Source organism: Alligator mississippiensis, chromosome 16 (genome assembly GCF_030867095.1).
Source record: "Alligator mississippiensis isolate rAllMis1 chromosome 16, rAllMis1, whole genome shotgun sequence".
NCBI lineage: Eukaryota > Metazoa > Chordata > Crocodylia > Alligatoridae > Alligator > Alligator mississippiensis.
Genome location: NC_081839.1, coordinates 7930569 through 7945548, shown reverse-complemented (window position 1 = coordinate 7945548; position 14980 = coordinate 7930569). Strand labels below are relative to the sequence as shown.

The window sequence follows — 14980 nt, the reverse complement described above, 5'->3', positions numbered from 1 at the left end:
AAGGGGGATAGCAGCGCGATAAGCCCGAGGGACAGGGTGCTGCGGTGGTCCCCAGGAAAAGGGGACAGCGGCACAGCGTCTAGAAAAGGGGAAGCAGTGCGGTGGGCCTAAAAGACCAGTGGCCCAATAGGAAGTCCCAGAGTGGACAAGAGTCCCAAGGAGGGACGATATTTTAGAGAGAGCCCGGAGCGGGCATATCGAGACCCCCAAAGGAGGGGCAGTAGACTAGAGAGCGAACCCCAGAAAGGGGTACATCAGGAGCCCCGAGAGGGGCGACGTTCAAGAAGGCCCGAGAGAGCGGGCATGTGTTTATGTTGACAGTCCAACGTCTAGTACATCAGCGAGGCTTGGGGCATGGTATATGGGGTGGTAGGAGCCACGCGTAGCCCATAAGGCTAGGGTGCCTGAGAAGCACCCAGTATACCAGAAGACCCCTGGTGGGGTCCAGGAGAACACGGGGACAGCGGTCCCAGCTATCCGTGCCCAGGGAGTCGGAAGGTAGCCTCCTAACATATATTAAACAGCAAAGACATGGCGGGCGAGAATCGAGGGTGCCCTTGGGCCGAATTGGCACGGAGAGAGGGCCTTAAGGAGATCACGGCCCTCCTATAGGACCCCGCCGTGACACAGCCAGACAGCTAACTTGAGATAGCTGTCACAATGTAAGGTCCTAAGGGAAGCAAGGCACAGGTAGATTGTACCTCAAGGTAGAGTCGAGGTCAAACTTATACCACACTTTAGAGCTAAGCTCATCTCCTTGGTTTCCAACAGGACTCAGCATTGCAGGAGTTATCTCAAAACATAATTTTAGACATTTGTGAAATTTTTACCCACCGTGAAGCAGCTTGATGTCTACATGCCAATGATCCTGCATACAAATGAAAGGCTCTTTATCCTTAAGTCAGTCCCTAAGACTCTACATAGCTTCTAAAAATGATCTGGGATCACTTAATTCATTTCAGCTCACCTTTAAAGCAGCCTTAATACTCAGCAAAATTGCATTGCAGTGAGTTAACAGACTCGCTGTTCAATAGAAGAGTCATTTGAGCTTTCTTCACCTGACTCTCCCGTGCTCTTTACTTTGCACAAAGCTGGTGCAAAATGCAGCTCTTCTGATCAGATAATGTTTTACACTTACTTTATAAATGATCACGAGGCCTAAGACAGGGGAAACGCAGGCTTATAATGCCTTCACTCAATCTCTTTAACCACAAGACATCACAATCGTCACTGTTCACGCTGGCGATGTGTCTACCCTTTCATTTTTTTCTCCTGTTTTAACATGGGATAATGAAATGAACCCAACCGCGCATTCCAGCAAAAACAGGACAATCTAACTCACTTCCCCAATGTCCTGTGTGTATGCCGAGTCATTTGCACCTGTACAAAGTGGATGTAAAATGCTACTAATTCAGAATGGATGTTTTTTTACATACACCCTGCAACGGGACAAATGACCACACCAGGCACAGAACAATGGAGAAATGGGCCTAGACTTTATCGCCAAGTTTGAACACAGCTGGAAGAAAGTACTTGGATCATGGAACAAATGTTTCACAGCTATCCTACGATTGTTAAGTAGCACATGTAATAACACAACTAAAGTATAGACACACTCAAGAGGTGTAACCTGTCACAAGACCCCCCTCAACCAAAGCATTGGGATGACTCTCCAAGAGTCCACTATTCTGTTAACATTATAGACATCCTGAACTAACCCTATAAAGTTATTTAACGACAAGGCAAAGAATGACTTAGCCTTTACTGGAAATAAAGACACAACTGTGAATTAATAGAGAAATGAGAGCCCACTGTTGAGGAATGCATGTGGCTGGTGGACAGTTCAAAGAGGACAGATAACAGACAAACCTTGCAAGACTCATGGTATAAAGCAAAGCAAGACCACAAATGCCTATGAGATGACTTTAGCAATCTGAACTCCAAAGGGAGTGTTTGATTGGCTGTCAGTGATGTCCTCACCCTCAAATCCAGTGGACTGCACCAGTTAAACTCCTATTCCTCGGTCTGGTTTTGTTGTTCAAACAATTTCCATCTTACAATAGAAATAGGACCCAAAGGGGTGCGTATTGCCATGGGGCTCTCTCCTCCTCTGAGGCAGTCTAGTTCCCACTGAGCTGCTGAGTAGTCTGTAACGAGATGGCATCACATCCTCCTGCTCTAGGGACATCCTCCTTGTACCCATCCCAGTGCCTCTAGCAGCTCTGCTTTGGTCTCTGCTGTGAGCCTGAGACCAGGGCTGATGGGACCTGTAGTATTTTGGGGTAAGAAGTTAAGGCATACGCAGAGCCTGCCCATTGATCCCAAAAGGGAGATCTTCTCTCTGAAGCAGTGCTGTGCTGACTTTGATTCTCTGATGTCGTACGGTATTCAACTGCCTGAACCACTGAGGACCTCTGTCAGCTCCACAGCAGGGATGCTCTTTGCCTCCTAGGTTCTTCAAATGGCAGAGCCCCAAAGGCCAGAGCTGCAGCTCCTCTAAACTGCCGTTGGTCCTTTGACTTCAACTGAGCCATGAGAGTTTCCAAAGTTGATGAGAGCTTACAAAGTTGATGATTTAGCCCTTGTGTTTCTGAAAGAGAAGGACTCAGATCTACTCCCAACACCACGTGGATGCCCAAGACTCATTCTGTAACTGTCCTTGTCCTCTCCAGGACTTGGGTGGCCCAAGGGAGGCTGAACAGTGAAGTTATTCCTTTCCCTTGGGCTTGCGCTTGCATGACCTGACCAACCCTCAGGGAAAGTGAACTGAAAACTGGAGTAAAGTAACAGTAGTGTAAGAGAGGTGGGGGGCGAGGGTGCAAAAATAGCCACGTTCAACGTGGAGGCTGATCATATTGCTGTGACTGTTGGAAGCTAGCGCTGCTCCGGGTGTCACGTGGCTGTCCCAGGAGCTGAGCTGTCTGGCTACGCCTCTGTAAAGTGCCACCTGTCTGACTGAGCTGAAGGTGATACTTTGAAAGGGGTAAATGACAGCACTAAGTTCAGAAAAACTAAGGATGGACAGACAGCCAGGCAGCCAGATATGCCTATTAACACTCATACGCACACAATGGCAGCCTCCAGATCCACAGGAGCAGTGGATTTGCCTGCAGACTACAAGCCCCGTGTAGACTATTGGCTTGCAAGAAGTGGTTCCAGAGCCTCTGATCTGGATTAGTGGTCCTAGGAGCCTATGTAGTGCCAGGAGGGTCCAGGTAAAGGCTACAGAGCAGCAGCTCAGGGGAGTAAGGTGTTCAAATCCCACTGAAATGCAATGGAGTAAATTTTTCAAAAATACTTCAGAAATTGAGGAGCATAAATTCAGCTGAAAGTCACTATAGGCCAAATTTCCCCATTTTCATTAATGACTTATGGCCAGATCCTGATTCACTGTTTAGGCTGCTAAATCACATGGAGTTAGGCACTTAACTTTAAAAACTAGGCCTGAGGAACAATTTGAATGGGACTTGGCTGTCTGAGCACTTTTGAAAATCTCAATAGGTGCCTATATATCTTAAAGCCTGCAAAGATAAAGTCCTCAGGAGCCTAAGTCTCACTGATTTCAATGAGGATTAGGCTCTTAAGTGCATAAGTGACTCTTGAAAAATGAATTTAGGCTCCTAAGTCATTTGGAGATTTTTGTTAAATAATGCCCTTAGGCACTTTTGAAAATCCTAGCTACTACCAAATACAGAGAAAAAATGTCTGTGTCAAGTTGTTCTTTTTACATTGTTGAGCTTCTTCTCCTAAAAAGAAGTCATGAAAAAGACCCTCCAAAAAAGTAAATGTGGGGGTATTTGTGTAGATTTAAATGTAAATATTCATGTCTTTAACTGCTCCTCTGCTCCCTGCACATAGCATGGAAATGTATTAGGCCTTTACTTCCCCCACCTGCCCCCCAGCACATATCAGCCTGGTGCCACCCCCTACTCCCAACTTTGGGAAAGCACTTCTTTTCATGACCTACTGTTTAAGCTGAGATAGGGTGGGAGAATTTGAAGCTGGTTCTTCTGGACAGAAGTGTATCCATGTCTCCCATGGAATGGGATTGAATATGACAGGAAAGGGAGTGAGCATGATAAGGAAAACAGTGGGGGAAGCTGAAATCTCCTGGACCTTAAAGCTGCTCAGTCCAGTCCATGGGCAGAAAGGGAGCAAAGGAAAATCCACCTTCTGGGACCTTGCTGAGAGCAGAATGACCGCTGCATCATTTTGCTTTGAGAACCACTGGGGCCTACCAGGAAGTGTGAGCAAAAGTCCATTTCAGCCACTTTGTGCTGGTTCAAGTTGGCTGTGTCATAGGATCACAGGAAAGCAGGGTTGGAAGGGACCTCATGAGACCATCTAGCCCAGCAGCCTGCTCAAGGCGGGGTCGTCCCAGCCAAGGGTCTGCCCAACCTGCTCTTCAACATTTCCAAAGACAGAAATTTTACAGCCTTTCTAGGCAGCCCGTTCCAATGCTTGGCCACCCTCATAGTGAGGAAGTTCCTCCTTCCTAATCTCCAACCTAAATTTTCTCTGCTGCATTTCAAGGCCATTGTTCCTAGCCCTGTCCCCCACAGCCATAGAGAACAGTCTATCTCCATCCTCTTCATAGAGAGTTAAAGGTGAAGCAATGTGTCTGTTGATACACTGGCTCCTGGGACTGTTAGTCCTCCAGTGAAGTCAACAGACAGCGACAAAAGTCAATGTGAAGCAGAAGCTGCCAGTGAAGCCTAAGGAATCTGCGACTAGGGGTTGCATGCTAGGCACAAGATGAATGGCCACCTCCAGCACTCGTGCCGTTCCTAAATTATGAGGCCCCAGATTGCCAGAGGGTGGGAGCAAAATCAGACCACAAGCAACCTCTGTCTCCAGCCCTATTACCAGAAAGGGATATTGAGAGTTCCCGTGAGATGCCGGCTGCCAAGGGCTTCCAAGCAGTCACTTGCATGGCTTGTCTTCACCCTGGCATTTCTCGGCCAAGTGATGGAAGCACCTGGAGTCCCTTTTGAAGAGAAAATAGTAGAGAGGAGGGGATGAGAACAAGGTAGAGAGGTGACAGAGGGAGCTGGGCAGAAAGCCAGGGACGATGAAACTCAGGCTAGCAGGTAGTAAGAGGCCTGGCTTTGTAGTAGAGCCAGGAGACAGGAGCACAGAGTAATGGGATCCTGCACCAATTAATGGCCATGTTCTTTCTTTTGAATGTGTAGCTTGCAAACGCAAAGAGCAGGAGCAGCAGAAAGACCGGAGCCTGCAGCCCAAGAAGCAGCGGCTGGTCTTTACGGACCTCCAGCGCCGCACCCTGATCGCCATCTTCAAGGAGAACAAGCGTCCCTCCAAGGAGATGCAGATGACCATCTCGCAGCAGCTGGGCCTGGAGCTCAATACTGTCAGCAACTTCTTCATGAACGCCCGCCGGCGGTGCATGAACCGCTGGCAGGAGGAGCCTGGCACCAACCCCGGGGTCCCCTCTTCTTCTACAAGCACTTTCTCCAAAGCATGATGTTCCTTCTTGGCCCCTCTGTATCCCCTGACCACTCCTTCCTCATGAGAAATCAAACCACACACTTATACACATGCACCAATCAAATGACAAGTCAAACTGACCCAGACCTTATGGATGGGTGCTCTTGGGTGCTGCAGGGAAGTTGGCCTCCCTCTCTGGATTTTGGCCTACTCCTATAGGATTTTGCCTTCATAGTCCAGTCCCAGAAGAAGCTCATGGCAGAGGGGCAGTTTCCTTTCTCTTGGCACTCTGAGGAAACTTCCAGTGGAGTGAGTGATGCCCAAACCACCTGAAGTCCAAACCATCCTTGCAGCTCTCATGGTTCACACAGGATATGAGGCCTCCTGTTCCTTCCCCATGATCCAGCCACTGAGGAGAGATGCCCTCTCCTGCTTCTGCCAACAAAGGAGGGTGCATCCCTCCCCAAACATGTCTCCCTACAGTCTGATGTATTTACTAGGCTCACCTTTAAACGTCACATTATTAGCCTCTCCCTTCACAGGATAAGATACAAGATTTGCAGCCTGAGAAACGGGCTCCAGCTCATGCATTTAGAACCAAATTCCATACGATTTAAGTAAAGAAGAGCAGCCAACCTCTCCCCATTTCAGGCATTTACATAGGAGAGCAGAGGTCTCAAGTCCCATATTTGTAAAGGTATTAGATGCTTAATGCTGCAGACGGGCACCAAGCGGGAGCTCAAAAGCACCTGCGCCACTAATTCCCATTAAAATAATGAAATGCATGGGAGTTAGGCATCTCGATGCTTTTGAGAATCCCACCAGGTGCACCCCACAGCTTCAGGCAAATAAGTACCTTCTGTGAAGACATTTCTCCAACCCTTTGAGAAGCCCCCAAGAGCATCCATTGCGGCTACTGGTTTTTGACATCAAGTGCACAAAGAAGGTCCAAAAGGGAAAACAAGCAAACAGCCCAAGAGAAGACTCCTTTTCTTCTGGGATTCCTTCCAAAGAAATTCCAATCCTAAGGAAAATGTGGAGACATTAATACAGAAACAGCACCCACCCTCTCCCCTGCTGGCCTTGCTTTGACAGCAGGGTGACACAGGAGCCAGCAGAGGAGGGTGCCACGTTGAATTGCACTGTGTCACCGAGAGTTCAAGCAGATCAAGAAGCACATTTTAGCGAAATAAATCGGGTATAAAAATAGTTGTTTGACAAAAACCCACGAGGAAAGACTTCGACTGCAGGATCTGATCTTTCCTGGGGACTGGACCGGTGAGGCCGGTCGAGCCCAGCAGTGCTCGCTGCTTTATTTCTGTTTTATTTTTGGTTTGTTAGCGAACCCAAACAAAGCACTGTTTTGTCTGCTTTGTGTCTCCCCCCCACTGGTAATACACATACTGTCTGCCCCGCTCCCTACCCTCCTCTCTGTTACCAAAGAAAGAAAACCTAAAACCAAAACCCTGCTGAAATCAACAATGGTGCACGGTGGAAAACAAAAAAACAGCAACAAAAAAATGGATCTAGTTGCAAAATATAGAGATATATGTGAGAAAAAAAAAAAGATCAAAAGGGAAAAATAAACAAAAAAGTAATAAAACCACAAAAAAAAAAAAAAGGACCCCTAGAAAAAGCTCAACTAAAAGACCGGCAACTTACAAAAGACGACAGATTTTTTTTTGTGCCAATTAACAACCTGCCTTAAATGCGAAATCCTAGAGAGATGGTACTAGCTTCAAAATTTATCGTTTCCTCTGATCTCTAAATGGTGACTTGTGCCATATACAAAGCAATCACAAGGCCAAACAATTAAGATCAGCTGTCAAGCAACCAACCAACCCCCCCACCCCCAATGCCTCTTTACAAAACTCCAGTGCCTCCTTGGGGAGAGGAGGAGGTGGGGGAGGAGACAAGATGAGGTTGGGGGAGAAGGAAATGGCCCCTCCTCCACATATGGGAAAATTTTATAAAAAAAGGGACAATATTGAATTGATGCGGGTAAAATAGTACCATCTTGGATCTAGTGCTACAGTTTCTTCTATTCACTTTACTTTGAAAATGATCTGTTGTGCAACAGTGAGGCACCTTGCTGAAAAGAATGAAAGAAGGAAATATATATATATATAATATATATATATACATACATTGAAAAGGAAAAGAAAGGAAGGAAAAAAGAAAGGAAAGAAATAAACCTAGAAATCATTTAATAACCTATCAGAATGGGCTGAGTAGGTTATCAGGACTCCCTGTACCGTCTCACCAAAGCGATCATTGGGATGGAGAGGGCGACCCAGAAGCAGGGGTGAAGGGGGGGGTCAGAGTGATATGGTTACAACTAAATAAAACATAATTTACTACTAGAAAGACAGAGAGATGGAAGAAGGAAGAGAGAGAGAGAGAGAAAGAGAGAAAAGGAAGGAAGGAAAGAACATGGCAGGCGCCACGTTGTGTTTTGCCGACAAAAAAAAAACACAAAAAAGGAAAAGCAAATATAATTCCCCACCCCCCCGCCACCAACTTTCCCCTAAAGTTGTTTCTTCTTGTCTTGTCATGACGTGGTGGCGATGATGATGGTGGATTCCTGAACCCGATCTAGTAGTATTCAAGGGCTGAGAAGCCAAGAAGGGGCCTTGGTTTGGGAAGCGAAAAGAGTAAATTCCACAGGCCCCCAAGGATGCAAAGACATTTCTAGTGAGAACCCAAGGATAAAGGCTACCTCACTTGAGTTTTCAATTTTTGTGATTTGAAAATCACGTCTGATACCAAAGATTTTGTTCCCCTTGTCTGGTCTGTGCTGGAAACACCGCTTTCCCTGCTGCCTTTGAGACAGGTACATCTGTAAATCCTTTCCCCCCTACCCCTCCTCTACCTCTATCCCACTCCCCACAACCTCCCCCTCTTCTTCTCCCTTCCCGGCAGCCCCTTCGAGTCCTGAGTGCGAGAGAGAAAGAGAGAGGACAGAATGGTAGCATGTTAGATGAGTGCCTTTTTCTTGTACCAAAGGTGTGTGGCTATTTCTTCACTTCTATGCTTTTGTCCTATACGCTCGCTGTTACCTCACCTCTTCGAAGCAGATGGATTCTGGTGATCCCTTTAGCCTTTGGGTGTTGGGGCAGAAAAATAGATCCCCCCTTCTGGAAAAGTTCTCATTTTCTGTTCTTCCTGGGCAGAAATCTCCCCCTTGGACCTCTCAATGCCTCAAAATAGAGCGGTTAGGAGGATCCCGGAGACCCACCTCACCACTTGTTCCTTCCCTCACCATCCTTCCCGCTCACTGACCTCGGTCCATGGCCTCTTCCCTACGTGCAGGTCTTAGAGCTAGGGACAAAAAGAGATCTCGGTTTGTCTGAAGTTCTGAGTTGGCTCCTGGGATCGTGCAGATGCTAGAGAGAGAAGTGTATTTTACTATTAAATCCTCCCCTTCCTCCTCCCGTGGAGGACAGTGTGGGGCATTCCTCAGACCAAATATTGACCTCGCCCTCAACCCAATTTTTGGCAGCCTGGGCAGAGCTTGAGATTTTTAGCAGCTTCACAGGCCGGGAGGGTGAGACTCTCAAATACCACAGCTCATGTCAGAAAGAAGTTGAAGGGAAAACTCTCCCCTTAGATCAGGGGTGGGCAAAATGCAGCCCGCAGGCCAGATGTGGCCTGCCAGGCCATTCTATCCAGCCCGCAGGGCCCCTAAAAAACTTAGAAAACTAATATTTATCTGCCCTGGGCTGCCTGTCATGTGGCCCTAGATGGCTTGCCAAAACTCAGTAAGTGGCCCTCTGCCCAAAATAATTGCCCACCCCTGCCTTAGATGGATCCTGTTGGTCTCATATATACATCAGGACCATTGGTGCCATCCCACAAGGGAGCAAGGGAGTCGCACAGGAGAGTCACCTGATGCGGGATTGTCTCTTCAGCATGCCACGTTTTTCCTAAATCTCTCGCAAAGAAGGGTTTGGAGCCAAGCCACAAATGTAATAACCACAAAGTGACCATAACATTTGTGGACATTTTGGCTTGTGGGTCCTGCGTGACCTCAGTTAGGGTATCCCCCACCCAATGAACCTGCATTTCTGAGAGTAAGCAGTTACACCAGGGTCAGATACCACCAAGCCTGGAAGGTGAGGAGGGAAGTTTGGGAAATAGCGTGGTGATGTTTATTGCCTGGCAAAGTTTTCCGGCCCCTCCACATGTTGGTCACATAACAACCTTCCCCTAGGTGGGCTGGCAGAGGCAGGGATCAAAGCGGGACCCTCTAGATATAAACACATGAGTCTCTACTGCCAGAGCAAAACTGTAGGTTGGCCAACGCTCAAGAGGCTCATCAACATTTACCGGTGGCCTGGTCACAGCCAGAGGGAGACAGTGCACCACATGCCTGCACTGCCGCCCAAAATCACCCCAGTGCAGACTATGGCAAGTGGAGCTGGGTGTAGACATGCTTGCCATGCAGATTTCTTCTGGCACTGTTGGTTCCTTGGCAAACGAAAAAATTTAAAAGAATTTCATTCATCTTGAACTAAACCTTTTTTGTGGGAAAGCAAAATGTTTCGATTGTCTTATGGGTTTTGTTTTGCCTCTTTAGGTCAGGTCATTTTTTTTTTTGAATATATAAAAGGGAAGCAGGCCTCCCATGAAAAGTCACTGCCAATCAAACATCAAAATGCTTCGCTTTGAAAAGGTCCAAATGAAATATCTAATTTTTTTCAGGGGGTTGTTTGGGATTTTGTGGGGGGGATTGAAACAACTTGGCAAATTCATCACAACTTCATGAAAGGTTTTGCTTGGAGTGAATTTGAATTTTTTCAGAAATGAAGATTCGGCCAAAACATTTGGGCCAGCTCTACCCATGAGCATAATGTGCAACTCAGAGCTGGACCCAGAAAGGGGAATTTACCCTATATTGCTTTACTTGTTAACAAAGCCAGAGCAATACTAGCCTATCCTGACCTTGCAAACCACAGTCCCCGCCTCTTAAAGGAGAAGCGTTCACATTAACTAAAAAAGAATAACTCATGTTTACCAAGGGACCTCAGTAGCTTTGGCATCTGCTTTTTTCTGGGGAAGATAATAGAGATAAATCATGAGCCCTCATGGGTCATGCAGAAGGTCAGATTAGAGGAAAGTACCTTCTTGTCATCCCTTCCCCTCCCCAAATCCAACCTGCATCAAACTCCACTAGATTGAAATGCTAGCGATTGTTTCTAAGCATGACGTGGCTAACCCCAGTTAGCCATCAGGATTCAGCTGGGCTCACTTCCAAATTTGACTGCTCAGCCCAGCGAGGAAGGGGCAAAGGCCAATGCTGAGATACTATCAACCAACCTCAATGAGTTGCCTGCCAGTTGCCATTAAAATTGATGGCAATATCAGGTGGCTTTCAAAAAGTCTGCCCAAAAGTTCATTTTCTTCCTAAACTACCACAGGAGATAAATGCAAGAGGAATGGGCAGGCTGGATGATCTCCAAAGCACACTGCTGCTCCAGGTCCTTGTCAACCCCCTTACAAGGGTGACCTCCCCACCTACCAACCCTTTCCCTGGCCATACCAATCCCAAACCTCACCTCTGCCAACCTTCTACCCAATACCCAAGTGGCTTTTGATACCAAAGACATTTTTCCATGCAGGGAAAGACCCTTTTTTTTTTTTCTTGCCCAGCACAGACCTTACAAGCCTTTGACAATGTTCTCTGAAATACCTCAAAATATTTAATGTATAGTTTATGTGATAAAAAAAAAATTACTTAGCTAGTTTTTGGAATTTGTGACTTGAAGCTTTATACTGTTAAATTATAATTTTGCAGAAGACGGCATGTTCTTATTTCTTTGACGCGTTCAATGGGAGACATATTGAATGTTAAGGAAATGAAAGCTGGTTAGTTTCACGATTAAAAAAAAAAAGAGAGAGAGAAAGAGAGAGAGAAAGATTTAAAAAGGACCCTTGGAGTTTACAGATTTCATATTTAAACAAGTCCTTTTAAAAAAAAAAAAAGAAAAACTAATAATGACGACAATGATACCTTTGCGTTCAGATGTGTTACTTTTCTCTGAGTCATGTCTTACGAGAGTATTTATTATATGTGTTCTGTGTTCAAATGTAATTTAAGAAGAAAAAAAAGACAAAAAAAAAGACGATGAAAATTTGATTTATGCATGAAAAACTATACTCTTTCTTGAAGTAATGTAATAATTATTCGGGGGAGGGGGATCGGGGGGGAGGGGGAGGGGACAACTGTGCGTTTTGTCCACACGGTTTCGTTTGACTAGGAGTTCTCTGCATGGACCATGTTTTCAAAGTCACTCAATCATGGGAGGTTCTCGTTTATTTAGTTCACTTCCTTTCCTTTGTATCGAATGGTGTTGTAACAACACTGGGAGTTAGAAGGAGCTTTCCCTGCCCCATAACGGGGCAGCGGAGGGAAAACCACTGCGGGAGGATGGGGTTGAGAGAGTCACGTGGCAGATCCACGTGCCCAGCAAACAGGGTAAGAGTGCCTGGAGCACGAGGGCCGGAGCATCCCCGAGGGGCCGTGTGGGAGGAAGCTAGTTCAGCCCATCTGACTTTCCCACCCCTCTGAACCCAAAGCCCCACATGGTCAAAGCTGCTTCCTTGTACTCTTGATTGCTTTGGTTTAACCAGATCTGTTTGCTCACTTCGTATCAAATCACAAGTGTCTTTGTGCAGAAGAGAGAGAGAGAGAGAGAGAGAGAGAAAGAGAGAGAGACAATCAGTCACAACGACTCCTGTTACTTGATCAGCCTGGCTCCTGTGCCCTCTGAGACAAGGGAAGCAGCCTGTCCTGAGCCCCAAATCGAACCATTGCCTCCCCCCAACAGCCTTGTTTTAGCCACTTGGGCTCCTGTGCTAGAATCCAACTGAGCCGGCCGCTCATTTGAGCCAAGAGTTTTCGAAGCGGGCAGGACACCCTGTCGCCATTTATTCCACCACCATGCAGCAGCCCTGCAAAGACAAAGTGAAGCATTTCAGTCCGTCGCAAGGCTTCGTCGTAGCTTCATGCTTCAGGAATGGGTGGAAGAGACCGTTTCTTTTCATGTGGACCTCTTTGGTACTTGAAGAGTCTCCATGACCGCAGTACATCCCACCTCTTCAGACCTTCATCTGCACATCACCCCAGTGAGATGCACAATGTGGACATTGGCCTTTGCCTACACGGGGAGTTAAAACACAATGGACCAGATTGGATACAACCCAACCCAGGGCAATGGGAGCCCAGGGAGGAGGCTGGCATAGACGGTGGCCAGTGGAAGAACTCAGAAGACTTGGCAATCTCCAGACTTTTGTAGTGCAGCCTGCTCTGCTGGGCTTCAGCCTCCCATGCCAACCTCAGCCACACTACCTGCCCCTCGCCCTTTCTCCATGCATTGGCCCAGAGATGGGGGGTGGAGGGTAGAAAAATCGGGGGGACATGAAGCAACAATAGATTAACCACCATAGGGGAAGGGGGTGCATAAACTACCTCTTTCTGTTTCTCAAACATTACGAGAGCGCTTGCCTTAAATGACTCTTCCCCATCCCCTGCCAGCCCCCTGCACCTCTCCCCCAGGGCATGTCCCCAAAGATTGGCTCTGTGCAAGGAACCCCTCTGAATGATCTCTCGGCAGCTTTGGGTTCCACCAAAGCAGGCAACGTCCCCACTTGTACTAAAGCTGGGCCTTACTCCCACTCCGACCATTCTCAACAGCACCCTATATGGGGATCACAGCATTGGGCCTCCACCAGCCACAATCCCCGAGGCCGCAGCGCCTCGCCTTCTTTGCCCTAGAACGGCTGGTGGGTTCTGCAGAAGTCTGCCATCCCGCCTTTAGGGCAAGTCATTGATAGCCTCCTCCATGGCCATGCCTTTAGGACCAAGATGCTAGACAGTCCCCAGGCCCCCCCACACCTGTTCAGCAGCAATTCAGCTGCCACTGGATTCTCATTCTTGCACCTGTTCTTTCCATTTCCATTGTTTTTCCTCCCAGCATCCTCCCAGACTAGATGGCTGCCATACCACTTGGGATCTATGGCAGCCACATCGTCTGGTCTATTGGCCACAGGTGTGTGTAGCTAACCAGGGCAAAAGCAAAAAGCTCTCTCCTCCTTCCTACACCTCCAGCTTGCAGCCCTTCCATGGTTCTCTCTGCACTAGGATCTGCCTTCCTTGCACTTTTGCATCTCTTCAGGCGATAATAGTTTCTTCGCTCATTAGCAGCAATTCTGGCAGGAAACATCCTATTGACTATATGCTCCCCCTCATTAGCTAACTCCCCTTTGCTGCACAAGATAGCCTGCCTGTATCATAGCATATGGCAGGAGTAGGGTGTGGAGCAAGAGGCAGGTCACTGATACAGGGTTAATCAGGGTGGCTGAATTCCTTCAAGAAATCTCCTTCGGCCAGTCCGGCCTGTAATGCAAAGGCTGGAGGGCCCAGGATGATTTGTATGGCACCAAACTTGAGCTCAGTAATAGATCATGGTGCAGGACTAGACTGGCCAACCCAGGTCCGAGATTTCTTGAACAGGCACTCAAAATATTTCCTTCCAGCAGGCCCATCTTCCAACAAGCTAATGGTGTCATCACCCTACCCCGGTACTCACTTTTCTTGCTTCATCCTCTTATACTCCTAGAAGTCCTTGAGTTCTCCTTCCGCTATACACAGCACCTTTACTCCACACAGGACACCCTGCCCCCCCACCCTGCCATATTTCCACATAAAAATTCTCACCTCCCAATGGACAGGGATTCATCTCCAAGACTGAGATCCCTCTGCTGAGCTGAAGAAGGGGGTCCTATGGATTCAATGCATAGAGTTGCTGGCACACTCACAATCCATCCAACCTTCCTGGAGCACGGAAGCTCTCCCAAGTTTGCCTGCTCCGATTAGCTTGCTTAGTCCAAATTCACAGCACAGCCTGGGTGACCGTCCTAGCCAGCTGGTTTCCACAGCACAGCACCACACCAATCAAGTGGCTACAACAAAGAGGAGCAAATTAGGGTGGGATTTGCATGAGTGCATGGCAGCCTCACCTCTGTTCTGCCCCCATGAAGCTGGCAGGATTGACACAGCTGGGAGCAAGCTGGCCAAGGCCGAGTGTTTCCGCATTCTCCTCTTGGCCTCTTGCCCCGCACAGAGCAGGCCGTTGCCCGTCCATGGGATGAAGAGTGGGGTGCTTGGGCTGTCGGGCAGGCTGAGTCACAAGAAGGCAAACCACGTGCAGTGCGAGTGCCCCGCCGCTCCCCCACAAGGACCCCCTTGGCTTTGCCGGCCACCCTGACAGATACCAAAATGGCTTGAGGAACAGCCTTTCATGATACCAAAGATTTTTTTTCATACAGGTAACGACAATCCTAGCTGTGTCCTACAGACAATTCTCTCTATCAGGGGTGTCCCTGAAGAGCATTTTTGTACTGTGGGGAGCGGAAGCCAACCTTGGACCCTGTGGGGCAGCCTGACAGTGGCCTTCAGAAATGCAATGGCAGATCCATCAAGATGCCCTTTCTGAAGGGGATTAAAAGCTGAGGGTGTAATACCAGCAGG

General features: G+C 47.7%; 1 protein-coding gene across 1 annotated transcript in view; it reads left to right on the top strand.

Moving 5' to 3' along the window:
• The window catches only part of ONECUT3 (one cut homeobox 3), a 67959-nt gene extending 62319 nt beyond the window's left edge, over window positions 1-5640 (top strand). Inside the window, exon 2 of the mRNA XM_019489919.2 lies at window positions 5193-5640. Within this exon, the coding sequence (XP_019345464.1) occupies window positions 5193-5485 (293 nt within the window). The 3' untranslated portion in view covers window positions 5486-5640. The remainder of the gene's footprint in view (window positions 1-5192) is intronic.
• The last annotated feature ends 9340 nt before the right edge of the window (window positions 5641-14980 follow it).